This window comes from Pteropus medius, unplaced genomic scaffold (genome assembly GCF_902729225.1).
Source record: "Pteropus medius unplaced genomic scaffold, Ma_sr-lr_union100, whole genome shotgun sequence".
Taxonomy (NCBI): domain Eukaryota; kingdom Metazoa; phylum Chordata; class Mammalia; order Chiroptera; family Pteropodidae; genus Pteropus; species Pteropus medius.
This window is the reverse complement of record NW_024351733.1, coordinates 2661862-2683624: the sequence shown is the minus strand read 5'-3', so window position 1 is coordinate 2683624 and position 21763 is coordinate 2661862. Positions and strand designations below refer to the sequence as shown.

The window sequence follows — 21763 nt, the reverse complement described above, 5'->3', positions numbered from 1 at the left end:
TTAACTATTTTATTTTGAACAATAAAGTTGCACAGTAGCCTGAAATAACCATAAGAGATGTGAATTTTAGGATGCTTATTAAAGTCATCTGACAGAATTGGTTAAGGAAATAAAGGAAGTAAAGAAAGTTGATTAACCATTAGCAATTATTCCTAGAGTATAACCTCACACTTAACATGGTGAAGGCCACTGTAAAAAAGTCTTTTAAAGATAGTTAAAAAAAAATAACAAGTTATTCTGATGGGGTGATAAGTAATACATATCTAAGAAAAATGAAAAAAATATCTCCCTTAATATTCTGTGAATGGGCAGTGCGGTTGGAGATAAAAATTCCAGTGACAACATCGAGGAACTGAAAAATGGCCCTGTTGGTAACTGGCAGCTAGATAGACATGATGGTCCCAAATTAACATAAAATAGTCACAGAAAATAAACCAGCCAGCGATAAGGCCACCCCAGAGCCATGTTTGAAATGAGACAAAGACAAAGCCACTCTGCCAGAACAAAAATGACTAAAATGAGACACAGCGACAGTTCTGTCCTGGTTTAATCCCCTCACTTTCTAGATAAAAATTAAGATGCCCCATCGCCACATCATCTGTTTCTTGACAACATCTAATCCAGAAATAGTTTCCACTTCCCTATTTTCTCTTTGGAATAATCTAGCCAGCCAAACCCTACAAGTAGCTCTTTCCAGTGCCCTCTGATTAAAATGCTCCACAGTCTTTCTGGAGAGCTTTCTTTCTCGCTACAGTAAACTAAATAATCCTAACTTTTTGATTATAGGTATGCTCCTAAATAGTCTTTGGACAGAGAGTTTTTACGGCATCATACGGAGATTCAAACAGTGCCATATTCCAAATAATTTAGAAAGAAGATGGCAAGCTTTGGAATTCTGGAACACACATATGAAGAGTATAAATGAACTTGTTTCATAAAATATAAATGTGGCAAAAGCTATATATTTCTAATTTGTGTTGTTTTATAAAATGTGAGATTTCAAATATGGAAGTGCTACTCAATTAAGCAATTAAATATAATTAGATACTTGGCAATCTCATACATATTCCTAAATGGTTTTATCTATAAGTTGCTCAAAAATCTATTATAAATTTTATCTTCACAATGGGAAAGTGAGGGTTCTACTTACAATCAAGCATATGTGCTTAACATTTGTTATGTCAGCAAATTATGAAATCTCTAATATTGTTATTTTTTTTCTATAATTCTTTTCTCAACTTTTTTTTTAATTATCATTGCTCATCAAATGTCAGTCAAAATGGACCTGTTCATTTTGAGGAGACAGACTTATTCCGTTATCTCTATATTGATTTCTGATATTACAAAAAAAGCTACACCAGGTAAATGAGATCATATGCCTGATTTATAAAATCCAAATAAAGTCATAATTATAATATGTAATTGGGCAATGTTTTGACCAAAGAGACACACTTGACCTGCGATACCATGTACATAAATCTTCAGACACACTTCTCTTGAGTAATATATTAAAAATTATCGGGAAAAAAAATAAACCCTAAGAAAGTTCTTAGAAATGTTAGGATGTTGATATTGGCAGTAGAGCAAACTTTGTTGAGAAGAAAAAAAAACCAGCCTAATCTAGTTAATTAACAACAAAACAGCTGGGGAAATGAAACATCTCTGGTTGTGATTGACTATAATTGAAAATGACTAATGATGCTGTCAATTTGCAGTTTATATCTGAGGAAATGATGCCTGGAAGATTATAATTGCTCTCTTGACCATTTGTCTATAGCAATTATTTTGTGTTAAAGGTTGAGGTGGAACTTTTTGGCCAAACACAGAAGGCTCCTAACACCTTACTTTTTCTGTTACATTTAAAAATAATTTAAGAACGGTAATAAAATATATTATTAGATTCATGCTAGCAAGATTATTTTGATAATATAAAAAGTTAGCAAAGCAAATCAACCGGTTTCATCTTATCACTTCAGCAAGTAACCGAGACATTTAAAATTTCATTAATACTCTCAGTTCTGATATATGGAAAGTGATATAAGTTTTCAAAATATGTGCACACATTTTAAAAAAATTAACAGAAAGTGTTCCACATTAAAGAATGAGTATGAATAAAGGAAAATGTCATCTAAATGCTTAAGTTCAAAAGAATTAAAAAAAAAATTTAAAAACCAAATAACAAATGGCTTATTTTTTTTTTTTGCATTTGCCAATAGTGTTACTGATGGCAGCTGTTTTTGTTGCTTTTAAACTGCTGAACTGCATACTATTGAGATCGAGTCATTACTCTGTAGAAAATGGAACATATTAAAAATAATTTCATCAACAGTATTATCATAAAATAGTATTACCAAAGGTAGAACTTAAGCAAAATGTTAAATAATTTATCTAACTCATCCAACCAATCTTCAAAAATTTTTGAAGTTAAGATAAAGGAACAATATAAAAGTGTGTGTATGTGCATATGGAGAGAGAGAAACAAAGATGCTTATATCTTCGGTCATACTGTTCAAAGATTTTTCCAGTAATTTTGCATCAGAGAGCTAGTTTTACATTTATGTCACTAGTAGAACTAGCTCATAATATATATTTGACCCTTAACACGAAGTCCTCAAAGAAAATAAGAAAGAAGTTGTTTAATCAGGGATGACAAAAAATAAACTAAAAATTTACCACTTTTGGAAATTAAAGAAATCATAGAGAAATTGATGAAGTGAAGAAAAAGGGGAAAACATACTCAACAAGGATGAGCCCAGCTCCTAAATGGGACTCAGCTTTGGAAGTGAGCATAGGAGCTGAATAGACAGGCTTTCTGATGCAGAATGTGGACGTGCCAATAGACAGTTAATTTCCTAAGAAACAGAATCATTCTCTGATGTGACCTTAATTAAAACATCTGCAAGCAGTGGACATACTAATTATCCATTTAAAAAACTGCATATATATATATATATATATATATATATATATATATATATATCATGAGAAATTTGCATTTTGTTTTTTTAAGAATACGACTTTGTTCTTCATAATTGTTATAGTTTTCAAATGTACCCCTCCTCCCCAATCAAAACCAAACTTCTTTCATGAAAATGTACTGCAAGCTACTGGACCCCTTTTCCCTTCTATTAACCTGACTGTTAAGGCAAAAAGACATTAGGAATAGTACAATTTAAAAATTTTGATATATGAAATCAAAGTTGAAAAGAGGCTTTGCTTATGTACAATCAGAACAATGGATCACCCTTCAGAAAAATCATCCCTAACCTTTACAAAGATGTTTTTGATGCATAAGGAGATTTAAATAGTCCCCACAGCTTGCAGCCTTGTATTGCTAGGTTCAATGTTCTGAACTATGAGGTCATTTTTGAGCCTCTAATGTTTCAGGCTACCACAAGCCCCAGCTAATTTTCAGGTGTTTCCAAGATCAGGGCTTATGTCAAAAGTTGCACGTGAGTTAACTATTCTCCATACCCCCAATCTCTCACATCGATCTTGCCCGTTTGTCACTATTGATTTGATATATTTAATCTTCTCTAACCCAGGGGATAAATGGTAGAACAGGAATGAGTTTTTACTTAAGTTCTCCCTCACGAACCAAATGAGCTGACTTGAGAGGAAATGGGAAGGAGGGAAAGGGAAAAGAAGGAAAGAAGAGTGCTGATTCTACAAAGGGGCTTTAAGGGATGTGAAAGAGAGTAAAAGTTAACACCTCCTTGTGCTTTCTTTGTTTTCAGAAAGGTAATTCCTTTTGCCCATCATTAATGTGACAGTAGAAACTAGTTATGCTCAGATATGGCAGATCTCAGTTCTGATCTCAAAGTGGCCGAGGTGTTGAGGGTATGAGTGAAGGTGCAATAAATTAGTATCAGCCGGCACATTGTTTATATACAATGAAAACAAAAATTTTCTCATTGACTTTCAAACAAGACTTTTCCTTTTTTGTTGTTTTTTACAAAGGCTCGAAAGTAAAAAGCAGTTTAAATGCACATTTGTAATCTGCAACAACTGTACCAAACCCTGCATAGAGTCCTTAAGGATTAAGCAAGAGTAGAGAGAGTAGACCTAAGAAATGGTCCATTTGTTTTAGTGCTTGCCCTGGGAGTCGTTCTGTTAACGTAAACATAACGTAACATAAAGGTGTCTGCTTGAGGACCGGCTTTCTTTAGAGCATCAGCGGAAATACTAAAATTCGCTGCTATCAGGGCCTTCTCTAGCTCCTCTACCTAATACTGAACATGTTGTGACTTTATGAAAATTATCATACCAGGCTTGGAACTGGATGCAAATTAGTATTATTTTTTATGTGTTAAGAGTGGGGTAATGTATTCCTGAGTAAATGCCTATCTATATCTACAGAGAAACCTGCCCGTTTAGGCATCTGGTGTTTGGATGTTACATTTAGGCAAAAACTTTAAATTTACCTAAGGCAAAGCCCCTTGTAAGCTGTAAGGAAAACAAACAAATTTCTATAAATGCAGCTTGGGCCAAACATAAGCGGTGACTTTAGAGACAGAGTCTAAGTCATGGTAATGTTTGCAAAGACAAACTAGTTCTGTATAATGAGATTATTGACCCTCACTGTTTCAGAGCAGTTTTAAACATGAGGGTGAGGTTCTGAATCTCAGCCTGCACCGTTAGCTAGAGAAACCAGGGCTGATCTATAAACAGCCACCATTACAGGCTCATGGGAACATTCCTCATAATGGGAGCCATTATAATTTTGGTCAGGCACACAAAATAAGGTAACCTGTATCTAATGTCTATTTATCGCTGGACTTACATTTGCAAATGAAAGCCACTAATTAGCTATTTTTGAAAACTGAGCTGGCTTTCTATTTCTCATGTAATAGCCTGTGAATACATGTGTCCTAGACTTCAAAATGCACACGAGGAAAGGAAAGAGGTAGAAAGCTTTCTCCAAGGCCGGCTTTTTTAGCAAAATGAGAAGCAATTACATGACATTTCGCTAAAAATTCTTGACCCAATAAAGTACTGAAGCCCGAATGCCGAGTCCTCTTTCATAAGAAAGAGCAACAGAGAAAAGAAAGGTCACGGACCATATTGTGATTCTTTTACAGCTGTTGGAGACAGACAGTATGATGCAGTAGCTTGATTTGAATTAAGCCAAACAATATGAAAAGCATCAAGGCTGGCAAGCAAAGCAGTAAAGCCTCACAGAATTTAATCTACCTTGAAGGTGGGACTACTTTTTGTATTGAGAGCAGTGCGCCAGGACAGAAATGAGTCTTATAATGCAATGACTTGTTAATAGCCTTAAGATCACAATATATAAATAGGATACGTTGATCAAAAAGGCAGTTCTGCCTCTGCTATTACAGTATGACCGATATTTCTTTACAAGTTACTTCATTGATTATAAATAGATCACGTCAATGGCAAATGTACAATAGGGGAAGCATAACCCATTATGAGGTAATGGATATTGCTAGTGGTTGCTTCATTACCTTCACTGGATGAGTGGCTGGTTTTTCCTTGTACAAACGCTGCCCTTTAGACAAAATCTCTTCAACATCCGGCTGTTTAGCTTGAACTGCTACTTCAGTTTCCTGGGGAAAGAACACATACAGTGCAGATTAACTTCACAGTTAGCAATAAAATTACTAAATTTAACTATATACCCTTGGAGACTCCACATGTATTGCAGATCAATTCCTGCATGGTACACAGGGGCATGAAAAAGTAGCTTTTAGTACAGAGAAAAGAAGTAGAGGTCTTTGTGAAATACATTAAAGTTTGAAAAATGTATCCAAAATCTTCTTAAATTATATTGTAATACTACTATACAGAAACACAGACATTAACTTTCTATTTGTCAGACATTTAAAATGCAATAATGAAAAGTATGATTTATAAATAGGATTAATATAATTGTTAGCATCAATAATCTCAGTAATCCTAATGTTCAGTTTGCTTCACAAAGTTCTTATTTAACAGGATTCTCTTTGGGGCTTTGGATGCAAGATTTGTTTTGAAAAAGAAACCAAATAATTTTTTCCACATCACTGTCAAAATTATTAAGTTTCTTTCCAAAGAACAAACACATAAAGCACAGAATCAAGGCTTATTAATTATTAAGCAGTCAGATGAAATAAACCTGAGAAATGATTAAATCATTTTAAGAAACTTGTTTTTCCTTAGTTGGAGAAGACTGAAGTATGACTAAAAAAATAAATAAATAAAAAAAAAATAAAAACAACTCCCTCGAAACCTTTTCAGATATATGAATATAAAGTGCTTTGTTACTGGCTGCTGTCTAGATCTCTTGAAGAGAGAACAAAAGAAATGTGCATAAATTGAAGCTGAAGGAAGTGAAGTTAAATATTACAGAAGACTTTTTGGACAGAACACTTGTTAAACACTAGGATGGAGTATTGATTAATCAATGTCAGGCGTCAGTCAGGGCCTGGGCAATCTTCCCCAGATAGCAACTCCTGATTAACCTGTATCTCTCTTCCTCCCTCTCCTATCCTGTAGCCTCCCAGGACTGCTGCGTGTATGTGTCTTCATGACACTATTTCCTTTATATACTGTGTTTGTGCCTGTCCTCTCTTAGCCCATCAGAGTTGGAAGTCCTCTGATCCCACATTACTATAATCATAAATGGCATAGTAGGGTGTCTTGCAACTTATGGGTGCTCAGCACAAGCTCTTGAGAGGGGTTATTTCTTCAGTTCTTATTACAATAAATACCAGTGGGAGGAAAGCACTTTGGTTCAAAGTATCCATAATATTAAGACTAACACTGTGCCTTAAAGGGTACGTGTGCAAGACACACACCAACTTTAGGGGCAATAATTATGGAAGAAGCAAATCTAAAATTATAAGTGTTAATTCATTTGCTAGGATAAAAAACTCTAAAAGTGATTTAAAAACTGTTGTAAAATTGTAACAGGGTCAGATTCTGAGTGTACTTTGTAAAGGTTGGGCATTCCTTCCTTTAAAATTATTTATATGAGCACTCAGTGTAAATTCTATACCTTCAGAAAAATGACCACAAATAGTTAATAATTTTACCAATGTTTCACGTATGCAGCCAAATAATTAACACTAACAGCTTTGTCTCCCTGCCCCAGTCTTCAATTGCAGATAAATAATTGCAAAGATTGGAAAGAATGGTGCTAATTCAGGAGGCACTGGCAAATAGACAGGGTTAGGAGACTGCATTTGATATCACAAGGAATTCCTTTAGGAAATGAACATACAAATCTTAATTCAGGAAATTTTCATTGGCAAATGAACAGAAACAACGAGAAGGCTGACATTAAGGAAGCCCAGATATTCACTTAGAGCTTTGAATTCTAAGCAGGCGCTTGCTAGATGGACTGAGGAAAAGGTGGCAAGCCATGTGAAATGTCTGTGTTTTACATTTGTAGGAAGTGAAATATTCCTTCAGGCCACCAAATTAGCCCTAGATTTAGTCCTCTGATGAATGAGCATTGCAAAGTCACATCGTTTCCCTTTATATAAATGTTTCCTATTAGCATGTCCTTCTATCACCATGACTGTCATTTCTTCATTCTTCAATGAAATAACAGAGTTTAAGTACCTGGATGGGATTTACATTTGGTTCTCCAGAAATAGAGCTTTGGGTGACAGAAGTCAAGATCATCTCTAAATTCTTTGTGGTTACTTCTCCTTGGCACTTTTTTGGAGAACTAGACCTCTAATTACATACATCTTTGAAAAATGACTATAGAAAGACCATTTTGAAGGTAAATTTCTATAATTTACCTCACTATATTTGCAGTATGAATTTATCAGTTAAAAAGATAGGTCAGTTAGTTATTCAGGGTCAAATATTATTGCTTGATGGATGAACTGTAGTATAGCCAATTAAATTCAATTAAATATTCTCTAGTATATTTTTTCTTAGTGTGAATAAATACCCTATAAGAAACTAATAATCATCCTGAAAAAATGGAAGCATGAATAAAATAAATTTTTAAATTTTTAAATTAAAACTTTACATGGAAAAATTGAAAAACAAAGCAAAACAAACAACAACAAAACCCAGCCAAACAGAATGACTGTGCAAAGTTAAGAAAATGCTGCTGAAATCCTTAACGATGCTGAAAATACTAACCAATTGCTATAATTATATTAACTACTATAGTAATATTAACAAACTAGAGTTCTAAAAGTTTATTATGTGTCAAACACTGCATGTTTCATACAACTTTTTCCCTTACACACTCCTACGGAAAGAGTATTATCTGATTTTACAGATGCTGAAACTGAGGGATATTTGGTCAGTTTGTCCGAGACAACATAGCTTGCAAATAAATGGTAGAGTTGAGATTATAACCAGAAAGTGCGTGCCTCTAAACCTCTACTTCATCCCTTACTCTGCTGTATACTACATATTTGTGCACGTACTAAAATTGGCAAATTTCTCAATATCATGTTAATTTTTTCTCCTCTTTAACTCCAATATATTCTATAATGTCCTTCCAGAGTGTAATTGAGAGAAAATCCTGTCTCTTTCCACAGAAAAGGAAATAAATTCTTACATAGCCTTTAAAATGCTCCAAGGGTGTCTTTTTATGGGTTTATGATTGCCAGACTGATGATATCCAGGTCAGAGAATTGGTCTGAGTAACCCTTTTTCTCTCACAAATGGCCTTACATCTTTATATGATTTAAGATAAGGTGAAGGAGGTCACTACTAAAATGGAAACAGAGCTAATTACAGTGGCCAGTTTTTGTATGTAGAAAGTGTTCAACTTCAAAGAATATTCAGACAAGAAAGTCTTCATGGAATTTCAAACAAAAAATCTTACTTCTAATAATAGAACATTTCAATTTAGGTTTTTTTCCCTGTCTTATTCTTAATATGTACTCTGAGATGTAAGATTGTACATCAGCGGTTAAGACCTTTATAATGTGACTAGTTTTATTTTCATCATAGTATTGACAGTTCACTACAATCTCATGCATAATTTTAAGAAAATAATTTTGTATTAATTAGGTAATAGGGAGTAAGGTTTCATTAATACTCACTAAAAGAATAACACAGTGTATTTTTAAATCCAATCCAGATAGGTTTTAGAAATGAAGTAACTCTCTAAGCATCTCCAGCCTTATTTATTTCTTATTAAATAGCATTAATAATATTGGGGAGTTGCTGGTCTGACAAGCAATGAAGTAATAGTGATAAAAACAGAATAAACATCTTTGAGGGTGAAAGTAGCAATTCATATGTAAATTAATATGTACTTGCATTTTCTAAGAATTGATTCATTGAATATATTTCTAATTCAATATTAGGCTGAGGTTGTGCATATGTTTTTTTTTTTTCATTAGAAATTTGATGCTCCTAAGGATAGTATAATGGAGATACATTTTGCTTTGTTTTCCTTTCTTATTTTAAATTTACATTTCTGCTATTTTACTTATTGCTAACTTAGAAAATGCGAATATATATGTATATATGTGTGTGTGCATATATCTGTGTATATATATATATATGTGTACATATATATCACAATATAAGGAGGAAATAAACAGCCTTTTCATGTATGTTTCAACATTTATTCATTCATTCATTTGATAAACATTTATTGAATATTTACTCTATTTCAAAGTCTTGTTTAGCAACTGCAAATACTGAGGCATAAAGTAGTCCCTTGTGAAGGATATAAACACTCTCATGTTAAACTTAGAGTAAAACAGGTATAATGTCCAGCAAAGCACAGTGTACAATGGGGCACATAGAAAGAACTGATCAGTTCAATGTTTGAGAGACAACAAGAGGATAGGGACAAGCCTCATGGAGAAGAAAGGCTTGAATGAAGGCTTGGAACAGAAGCAGCTCATGTACCTGGTTGACAAAGGGATAGATGATAGAAAGTATTGCAAGAGTGAGTCTGGAGTATGAAAGACAGAAACCAGAGGCAGCATGGAGATCCCATGTAGGGGAATGGTAAGAAATGGTACAGAAGTAGAAGAGGAACCAGAGGAAAAAGGAATCTTTCACACCATGAATCCTAACCCCCAGGCTATGGACCGGCACCAGTCTATGGCCTTTTAGAAACTGGGCCACACATCAGGAGGTGAGTTGCGGGAGAGCGAAAGAAGCTTCATCTGTATTTGCAGCTGCTCCCCAGTGCTAGGCTAGCATCACTACCTCTGCTCCACCTCAGATCATCAGGCATTAGATTCTCATAGGAGCACCACACAATGACAAATCAATGTTTTAAAAATGGATATATATGAATATATGAACAGAGAGATACAAGATTTACCCTTAATGCATCGTTTTCCATTCATCTCTGAATAAGATATGTATACTGCTACTAAAAACAAAGAAATTCAAGATAAATATGACAACTTTTTCCTTAGCAAACATATGTGCCTATTAACTTACTTTCCTGATTTATAAAGAGTATTTCCTCCCATTTGGCTATTTTGTCAGCTATCACGATCGATACTTTTTCTTTCTATCAAATCTATGATATCATGGATTGTAAGGAATAGTATTATTTTATGAACTGCTAAGAAAGTTTTTTTAAAAAAGCAGTTTGAATTTGTAGACACCAATGTGGGATATATCTCAATTTCAGAGATGTTGAAACGTAAAAACACCTAGCATTTGGGAATCAATTAAATTCTAAGGTATTTGTGAATACTGTGACCCATTTATTAGTTATTATTCTTTGATTCTGTAAATATGGCTGCCCTGTGAGTGAATACACTTTCCTCACCATTGACTTTGGGCTTGACCAATGCCTTACTTTGATCAATGGACTATGGGCAGAAGTAACTGTATGACAGCTCTGAGCTGGGTCTTTAAAAGTAATTCAAGATTTGCTAGTACCTGTAGTTTCTGTCTTCCACCATGAGTGAATAATAAATAATGTACCATATAGGAACTACACTTTGAGCCTGAGTTCTGGAATGAGGAGACATTTGGAGCAGATCCATAGCCTAGAATGAGAAAACCTGAACTTGACCTGTAGTATAAAGAAAGCTTCAGCTAATCTGTAGACATGTGAGTGAATAATATGTTTATTTTATAAATCACTAGGATTTGAGGATTGTTTGTTACTGCAGCAGGAGCTGACAATTACAACATTATACTGAAACAAATAATCAAACAAACCAAAAATATATGGCTTTTTGGAATGACAAAAACAAAGTAGTCCTTTAAAATAAATGTGCCCCAGTCACATCTATCGACTGCACCACCTCTCATTCCACATACAAACTGTTTGCTAAAAAGGGTAGCAAGAAACGAAAAATGAAATGGAATCAATATTGTGTTAGAGTCTGACTTCTCTGGCCTAGATTGTCAGGCAGACTCTGACAAATGAAGGCTGATGAATGGAAAAACACAACATTGTGCACTTGAGTTTCTTTCTCTTTCCCCTCATGCTGGGTGACTGTTCTTTTATTTATCTACAATTAGGTTTGCTAGACTACGGCAATGCAGCTCTCCTTCACTGTAACTGCATGCTGCTAAGTATGTGCCAAGCTGACTGACAAAGAATGACAGGTTCTCTCTTTCCATTCTGAGCTATTCAAGGGCAAGATATAATCGAGATATAACTGAGAAGATATAATCTACCAAGGTACATACTTAAAATGTTCAAGGCCAGCAAAAGGGTGGACATAGGTGTGACCATCAAGAAATAAAACTGACACCCAGAAGCCACTCTTAGAGGCCCTCCACTTATAATGAAGGGGTTTCAGTCTTTTGGGTAGCAGAATTCTTTTGGCAAATAAAATGTTACTGAAAAAAAAAAACAGATTATTCATTCAGTAAATACTTACTGAATATAAAAGCACCTCTTCTGTTCTAAACACTGTTTATGTGTTAGATATATATAACTGAATAAAATAGACAAACTTTTTCTGTTCGTGTGACACTTACACTCTAATGGAGACAATGGGCAGTAAAATAGAAATTATGTTACATCAGAGGGTTAAAAGTGCTAAAGAAAAAAAATATAAAGCATCAGGTGGGGATAGGAGACATTCGTGCAGGGTTTGGGAAGACAGGAGGTGGTATTTGAATAAAGATTAGAAGAAAGTGAGGGAATAAATCAAGCAGCTATCTCAGAGAAGAACAATCCATTCAGAGGAAACAGCAAGTGCAAAGGCCCTGGGGCAGAAGTGTGTCTTACTAATTCAATTAAAAAAATAAGAAAGCTGGGGTGAGCGGAGCCTAGTGAGTAAGGGGAGGGTAGCTGGAAGCAAGCCATAGGGGTTGGGGAGGGTAGGTCCTACAGAGCAGCTGTGTGAGGACTTTGGCTGTTATTTGAGTGAGATTAAGAACCGTAGAAGAATTTTCAGTAGAGAAGAGATGTGAGCCAACTTATTTTTTAAAAGACCACAGATAGTAGAAAGAGCAGATTCCCAAGGGGGTTAGGTTAAATCTATATCGCTTGGAGGGAAGTACATGTTTGTAGTAACCTGATGCACTTACTCTGAAAATCTTTATATATACAGTTCTTAAATGAGGACTAAATCTCCCATCTAGTTTAATAGCAACATAGGACAGTGCTTTAAGCAGAGTCATTTATTGAAATTGGCGCTTTTACTACATTCCTAAGTCCTTAGTGGTGAAGAATGTGGGCTCTTGAGCCTGGCTATCTAAGCTCCAATTCTGGCATGACTTGCTTATTTGCAAAAGAAATCATCCGGCTCATAAATCCTAAAATATAGTCTAAAGCCTTCGCTCTCTAGTCCTTTACAGGAAAAGCTAATCAATCACTGACCTAGAGAAATGGTTAGGTTTGGGATTAGTGACTCTAAAAACTTTCAGGTTCAGAGAAATTACATTGGTAGTTATATTTTACAGATAAAAACATAATAAAACTATTTTGCCTTTTATCTGCTTATATAGATCATAGAGATAGTCAAACAATAATTATACTTTAGAACAGGACTCAATAAACATTTTCTATAATGGGTCAGACAGTGAATATTTTAGGCTTTGTGGGCCATATGGTTCCTGTTATACCTGAATTCTGCCATCGTAGCATGCAAGCAACCACAGGCAATAAACAAATGAGCGTGCCCAATAATATCTTATTTACAAAAAGAGGTAGTGTACAGAATTTGGCCTTTGGACTATAGTTTGCTAACTCCTGCTTTAGTGTATTACAGTGCTAGAAGTAATCAGATTAGGGATAAGAATATCTGGGTTCTAGGTTTATTAATTCATGGCTTGGGACAAGTCTCTTAAATTCTCTGAGTTTTATTATCTTTAATTATAAAATGAATAAAAATGATGGATATTGTGGATAAAGGGTTAACAACATATTTTGTACCTTTTATGAGAATCTGACCTTTGAAGAATCTTCTGGCTGTATTCTCCTTGAAAATATGATAAAGTTGGAATGTCAGATATGTTAGTAGGCAACATTGCTTCTGATAAAAAAAAAATCTGATTGGTAAATTATACCTGGTTTAGAAGTTTTGTGGATAAACTACAAATGTCTAATGGAAAGCCATAATTTTGGGGATCCTTCGAGTATAGTAACTCTTACAACCGAGCATGTAATTTTCACGGATCTTAAAAACTCTATGTTATAAGACATTGGCTCCGGTGGTACATGAGGCTTCCAGGCCAGGGTTGACCCAGCACTTCTATGTGAGTCTCTTTCCTTTGTACCTGAGCTGTCATCTGGGAGTGTGTAGTTGCTGCAGAGAATGGCTCTCGGATAGCCCTGTGATTGCTGCTCAGACTGCTGTGCCTTTGAATCCCACTGACGGGAGACGCTTGATGCTTCCTTCCCGGGAAGCTATGTTTCTATTCCTGAATTCTTCTAAGGGAATTTGACACTGAATGTGAATACTGGTAATCTTGCTCACTTTCACCTAAGAAGAGTCTCAGATGGGCTTTACAATAGTAATAGTAATAAAAGGCCTACAATGTATTTCCACAGATTAACTGCTTTAAAAGTGGGACACATTTTATAAATGATGGTGTGTCAGGGTCTAATTGGCAGCATTTTTTTCTTAGTGACAGATAAAATAATGATATATATTCTAATTAATGGTATCTTAGAAACGGTGAAATATGGTATGTGACCAGGATATTCATAGCAGGTTGGGATCTAATAATTTAGTATATGCAAAGATAATACTAACTGCTACCATCTATTGAGAACTTACTAAGTATAAATATCCTGCTATGTATTTAATGTAAATCTTAATTATTAATCTCAATCTCTACTGCACAGCCCCTAAGCAAACATTATCATCATTTTTCAGATTAAAGAAAAAAACTAGAGTTATGAGAGGTTAGGGAACTTGCCTCAGACACAAGCTAACAAATGGTAGATGTGAGATTTGAACACTGGTCTGTACAATGCAGATCGTGCTTACTTAATTATTACATTATAGGTTCTATGGATTTGTTTACAAATAACACAAATATATAATTAAGTTTTATTTGATGAATCACAGGGTTTAGAACCAGAACAAAGTAGTTTTAATTAACATATAATTTTATTTTAAATTAGGGTTTTACAACCTCAGCACTATTGACATTTTGGTTTGGATAATTCTTTTTGTAGGAGGCTGTTCTGTGTGTTGTAGGAATTTTTGCAGCATCCCTGGTCATTATCCACGAGATGCCAGTTGCACTTCTTCCTCCCTCAGTTGTGACAACCAAAAATATCTTCAGACATTGACAAATTTGCCTGGAGAATAAAATTACTCCTGGTTGAGAACCACTGAATTATTGAATATATGGACGAATGAATGAAAAATGTCTGTCTTCTCATGATCTACCTGAGCAGTGTACAAAAAACAGTATAATTTAATATAAATACTTTTCTCTTCTTTTTCTTGTATGGAACATTGTTTGCGATGCCATCTGTCTATATGTTTTTTTTTTTTTCAAATGCACTACAATGCACAGTATGACTCTAAAACCACATTTGAATGTGGTTCTCATGAACTCTAACCATAATGGTATGTTTTAGTTTCTGGCTGAATTATTCCTAAAAACACTGCTTTATATATTCCAAAGGGATTAAGAGAAACTGTGGATTCTATAAAATAGAGATGCATAGATAACAGAAAGTAATTTCACCATGTCACTGAATAATCTTTTTCTAGCTGTGCTCATTCACTTTGGCCAGTAATATTTGCATAATTTTAAACAGATATACAGAACTAAGTCATTAGGTAACTGGAAGTAGTACTTAAAGTCTTGATAGAGAGTATTTATTTAACAATGTGAGTATTACTAAACACTAGAAGTTTCTCTTGTAAATATAAAACAGCAAGTAGAGTAATTTTCATTAAAAGCAAAGAGCAATTCATTTCTGACTTCATGATTGACACACTCCAAATAAATTTAAAGATGCTTTGCTTTTTTACTATTAAGTGCTGTACCAAAATTATAGTCATTATCTAAACACTTTCTAAATTCTTCCATAACTTGTAAACTCAAGCAATCAAATGGATACCAAATTAAACTTGAGTTAAAAACAAAAACAGCAACAAAAACATCCAAGGTTTCTCTTTTGAATAGCTTTTCCTTAAACACCCATTGAATACAAAGTGAACATGAGGGTTTCTGAAATCAAGGGAAAAGAATGTATGATGAAATATAGCTCTTTCTTTGGTTCACATAACATGTCAGTCTTTATTTTGGGTCTCAGGTCTTCATCTAGCCTGTCGTATTTAATTTTTATACTCTTGTAACTCTATAATTTTTACCATTGCAGCTAAGTGAACATTTTCATTGGTCTTCTGTAAAGTCAATAAAAAGGTTTTGGATAAGGAAATATAGACCTCTATTTTAGGTGCATATAACTTCTAAAATCCAGAATATACAGAGAATTCATATTAATTTATATAAAAAAAGCAAATAATCCAATAGAAATTGGGCAAATTATCCGAAGAGGCAACTCATAGAAGAAAAAAATCTGAATGATCAATGAAAATGAAAATCCGTTCAACCAGGGACATGCAAATTAAAATAACAAATCCATGCCATTTCTTGTTGCTAGTGGAATGTAATTTACAATATATAATAAAGATGTGACTACTCTAATGAGTCAGCAATTCTCCTTCTAGTTATTATCAAATGGATTTATGAGAAGATCTATAAAAAAAAGTTCTTTCAGCATTGTTAACATTAGTAAAAATCTGGAAACAACTTAATGTTCCTTCACTCTTAATCTCAACCCTATTGATTCTTTTATTCCTATTTAAATCAGAAATACTTTTAACAGATAATTTCTCTAAAGCCACTTTAAATTATTGTTCTTATATTGTAGGTCCAAAATTCTATCCAAATTAAATATAAGCAATGTTAGTGCTTCTATTCATAACTGACTCATTGAAGAATTAAAAATAATAAAAGAATACTGTCTCTATCTTCTGACTGCAGATATAATGGAATATACAGTATAATGTCTCAGATAACATCTGTGTAGTTTGAAGTGAAGCACAGGAGTATGTGTGCATAATTTTGTATTTGTGTTATCTCTCCACTTATGTAAATCACTAATACTTATTAGCATGCTAATACTAGAAGATATACTGTAATAAATATTATAATGAATTATTTATATTGTGCTTATCTCCTATTTCATCAAATAATTTAAGACAAAGTTGTCTATCTATCTATATTTTCTCTACATGTTATTCACAAAAGTTCTTTTAAAAATCTTAAACATTAAAAGTATGCACACATGGTTTTATAATTTCATGGGTCAATTTTTAGTTATATCCTACACATTCTTGTCAGTTCTTTCATATTTTGCCTTTTGAATGCTTCATAGAATTATTTTAAAAAATCAATCTCATTTTAATGACTTCCATGTTATATAATGTTATTATAAAAGCATTTTGAGCTTTTTAAACCTTAAAATTAAAACTATTATTAAAATAGTCCAAGTTAAATATTATGGCTGTTTTTATTAACTATATACTTAGTGCCTTCTTATGATCAGTAATTACTGAATATTCATTATGTCTAAAAGTGGCAACCAAGTAATCAGAAGTTGGAAGCTATGGCTTCAGAAATACTGGGCATGCAAACTAAGTTTTTAATATATGTTGTTTTAGAAATAGAGCAAATTAAATGCATTTACGATGGGTGATAAGTAGTTAAATTTACAACTAAGGTGTTTCTTTTTCAAAATATATATCAGAAATATATTGAAGTATTTGATATCCTCCACAATATGTATAATTTCATATATTATGTATACATATTTTCCAATATGTGAATGAATGAGTTTAGTCACACTAATGCTATTGCTCAAAGGAGAGCCAGGAAGAATGAGAGAAAGATGCGACAAGGAGAACAGCAGATATGTGGCAATTTGGAAGTATTTGGAACACAAAGGTAATTATTAAGTTGAGTACAATGGATTAAAGTAATAACATCAGCTAATTTTGTCTATTAGATAATAGGAGTACTTATATTATACAACATAGAATTGTATTTGTTAATTAGATTTATAATATACTTATTTTCAATGACAAAGAAATTAATATAATAAGTAAAATCTCAGGATACAAAACTGTATATTTAAGAGGAAATGGCATTTTTAAGCAAATTTAGTGCACAAAGTTTGGTTATGTCTTCTCTGGGAAGAATTGTGTGACTTGTGATATGTTTCCCACTAATAAAATCTAGGTTTATTCTGAATTTAAATATTACAAGTAGTTCTTAAAACTTTATCTTTATAACACTATAGAGTTTCATTAGAGATATTCATCTTTAAATTATTTCCACCAATCATTTTGGTACATTTTTTAACTCTCAAATATAAACAGAAGTTTAAATGAATATAAGTTTATGAGATGGAAGTTAAACAGTAAAATAGCTTTACTTAAAATAAGTATCCCCTAAAGTGTTTTTTTAGTGTTAAATAATTTTTGCTATGTATTTGTCTTTTCATCTCCTTTTAAAATAAAATCATAAAGATTATGGCCATAGCTTCTCTTGCTTTTGTTTCTCCCACAATGTTTTATCTGTAATGCCAAATCCATACCCCTACCCCTTCCAAAAGTATTGAGGGGCTTTATGTTACTATAAATTTTTGGTAGTCATCCTTATCCATAATGGTAGTCATACTTACTTTTAAAGGTATCATAATTATGTATTTAGAATTTTAACTGTTCTTCAGTAGTAATGCAAAGATTTAAGGATTCTTTTAGCAACCAATGTAGTTAGTTTACTGATACGTTTCCTGATGAAAATACAAGTTCACAGCCACAAAGTCAGTAGGGTAGACACTCGTTAGGTAGACAAGGGGTACTGCTGAAGAGACCAGAGTTTCAAGAAGAGTATAGAGACCTGAATGGGGACCTTAAGTCATGTATGCCATATAATTTTCCCTCCCCTGTCAATCCAGATGTCATCCTAGAGAAGAGCAGGAAGAGAGCAAAGAAATCTGAAAGAGTGACCATTTATCCAAGAGATACTAACTCATATAAAGAGACTGGTAAAATTGTTTTAGAGTAAGTTTTTTTTTTGGTCTCGCCACCCAACACGGGGAAGTTTATGATCAGTGAGGAATAAAGAAGTTGCATTTGTGTGAATCAGTATTTGACCCCAAGACATGTCTATACAATTCCTCTTGCATATTTATATTTATGACTATTTGCCTACTTAAGAATTCATGACAGTGTTTCTCAAAGTATAGTTCTCAGACCATCAGTATCACCAGAGAACTGAATTTTAACAAGATCCTCAGCTTATTTTACTCATATTAAAGATTGAGAAGCATGGCTCTAGATAGTATATACTAGAATTGGGAATGTGTAAGTGTTAAACTCAGAATTTTAATTCATTTTCATACTTATGGATTTAACATTTATCTTTCAATAAAATAAATATCTTCATGGGCACGATTTTCTGAGACAGACAAATAAGAAAGATATTCGTATCTTTTTTGAAGTTAAGATTAGAAAAATGGCACTGTTTTGAGTATTGCAAAGTGCAAGTGCGCAGTATTACTGAATATATTTGATATCCCAGCCTGGTATTTTTTTTGTCAACACCTATGCCACCAAGGGTGGTAAACTGCAAGTTCAAAACCTTCCTCATTTAACTTCCATTGTTCTACCCTGTATTCTGTTTGCCAATCAATGTCACCCCATGAGCAATATAGTTGGGTAAACTAAGTGGTCCATTCAGTCACTTAAACAGAGGTTGTTTGAAAAGTATTGGAAGTGTTCCTATCTTTCTTCTACACACATACTCAGAAAAAGATGGCATCCGTATTCAGGGCAGAGCTTTCTTCTTGAGAAAAATTTAAAAATAATGATAAAATTGCTTCTGATGTTCTCATATAATGTACTCCAAAGTATTATTATATAAACTTGCTTTTTACTTAGAGATCTTGGCAGATCTCTAAGTAAAAATGAAAACTGCAGTACAGTCAAAGCATGATTTCAAGAAAGTATAAAAAAATTTAGGGTGACAAAATGGCTTTTTAATCTATTTGGAGCAATAGAATGATCAAGGAAAGGAAAGGTCTGCTTTTGAAGATGATGTAATATTGGTGAATGAAAAATAAAAGTGGGAACTCTTTAATTCCTATTGGATTTGTTTCTTGTATGTCAAGAGGAATGATATTCTGATTGCAAAAAAAATAAAACAAATAGCAATGAGAGAGAACTGATGCCAAAATGGGTAAAAAGATTAGGCAGTCCCCAGCTGCTCAGAATTAACTCTCTTGATCTAGATAAATTACATCCCAGGACACTAATAAAACTGGCAAATCAAATGGCAAACCACCATGGGTGGTCTGGAAAATTGGAAAAGTGCAGTTTTGATTTTCAAAAGAAAAAATTAGGTGTGGGAATGACATTTTAAGCTTCCAAAAAGTTATTTAAGACTTGGCTAGAAAATGCAATGCAGGGAGAAGGCACAAGCCTTCTTCAGTTAATGAAGTATTTTGAAAGAATGGAAGTCAGCTAATATAGGTGGTTTGAAAAGACGAACTCTGTCATAGCCATTATATATTATTAGAGTGATAGAAAAAGAAAGTAAATATTTACATATCTGTTCCAAAATTTTAAAAATTAAATCTGTACTTACTCTAAATTTGTCATCACATCGAGTTTTTGTATAGGATTGTTTGCTAAGAAGGGCAAAGACCATTCCTATGCAATTCAAAGGTTTGTTTTAATATTTTCAGACGAGATTTTATTTGTAATAAGAAACATTCATTAGAACACTTGTAAATAAACATTTTTGCTTCCAGTTTCAGACTGTTTTTGTCTGAGTAAGAAAACGCCAATAACCTAATAGAAACAAAAAATTGGCAATGAATATAACAAATAGTGCACAGAAAAGGAAATAACAAGTGATTCTGAAACACTTTTTGATCCTGAAAAAACTCACTCTCACTCAAAAGAAGAATGAAAATTAAAATTACAATGAGATGTCTTTTTTCTTCTTGCTTAGTGGAGATCAAAAAGGTTGATGACACACTCACTGAGCTGGCAAAAGTGTGGAGAAAAAATAATCTTCATATTATTGATGGGACTGCTTCAATGAAGAGCAATTTGGCCATATTTACTAAAATAACAAATGCCTTTTTGACCCAATCATTTTACTTGTAGGAACTTATTTTGTCGATATACTTGTGATGTGTGAAATGACATGAACATAAAGTTATATGTTGTCATATTGTAGCAGGAACAAAAATTGAGAACAAACTAAATGTTCATTAATTAGAATTTGGTTAAATGAATTACGATACATCCTTAAAATACAATAGTATGCAACTGTAAAAATGAGAACACTATTAAAGTGCCATTATATAAAATAATTGTTAGTATACATCACTAGAGAAAAAAAGCAGTGCAGAAACAATGTTTATACTATTCTATCATCTTTTCTTTTTCTTTTAGAGAAGACCAGAAAAGGAAAGAATCATAGATAAACACACACACACACACACACACTCACATCCTATCCTTGGAGAGCTATTGAAAAAATTGATAACCTTGAAAACCTATGGGGAGAGAAACTGGGTGGCAGAAAGCTAAAGGAGTCCATCATCACCAAGCCAATATTACAGGGAATGTTGGAGAAACTTCTTTAAGAAGAAAAAATATGTATCAAAAAGATGAATACTAAAATGGCAATAACTACATATCAATCAACAAGTACTTCAAATGAAAAAGAATTAAATGCCCCGATTGAAAATAGCACGGCTGAATGGATAAGAAAACAAGACTCTTACATATGCTGCCTACCAGATACTCGCTTTGGATTGAAAGATACACACAGACCAAAAGTAAAGGTATGGAAAAAGATGTTTCCTGAAAATGGAAATGAAAAAAAAAAAATCTGGTGTAGTAATACTTACACCAGATGAAAGAGACTTTAAAACAAAGGCTATAACAAAAGATAAGGAAGGACCCAGTTATCCCACTTCCAGGTATTCATCCAAAGAAACCCAAAATACTACTCTGAAGGACATGTGAGCCCATATGTTCATTGCAGTATTATTTATAGTAGCCAAGATATAAAGACAACCTGGGTGTCCATTAATGGATGAATGGATAAAGAAGAAGTGGTACATATATGCAATGGAATATTAATCAGCCATAAAAATAAATAAACAAACAAATAAATGACATCTTTACACCTGCAACAACATGAATGGACATAGAGGTTATTGTGCTGAGTAGAGTAAGTCAGATAAAGATAAATGCCATATGATTTAACTTACATGTGGCATCTAAAGAACAAACTAAATAAATAAAACAGAAACAAACTCATGGATACAGAGAACATTTTGAGG

The 21763-nt window shown here is 33.3% G+C and overlaps 1 protein-coding gene across 1 annotated transcript in view; it reads right to left on the bottom strand.

Annotated features, from left to right (window-relative positions):
* Positions 1 to 21763, bottom strand: part of DMD (dystrophin) — a 1897222-nt gene that overhangs the window by 637700 nt on the left and 1237759 nt on the right. Inside the window, 1 exon segment of the mRNA XM_039846417.1 lies at positions 5469 to 5570. Coding sequence (XP_039702351.1) covers positions 5469 to 5570 — 102 coding nt within the window.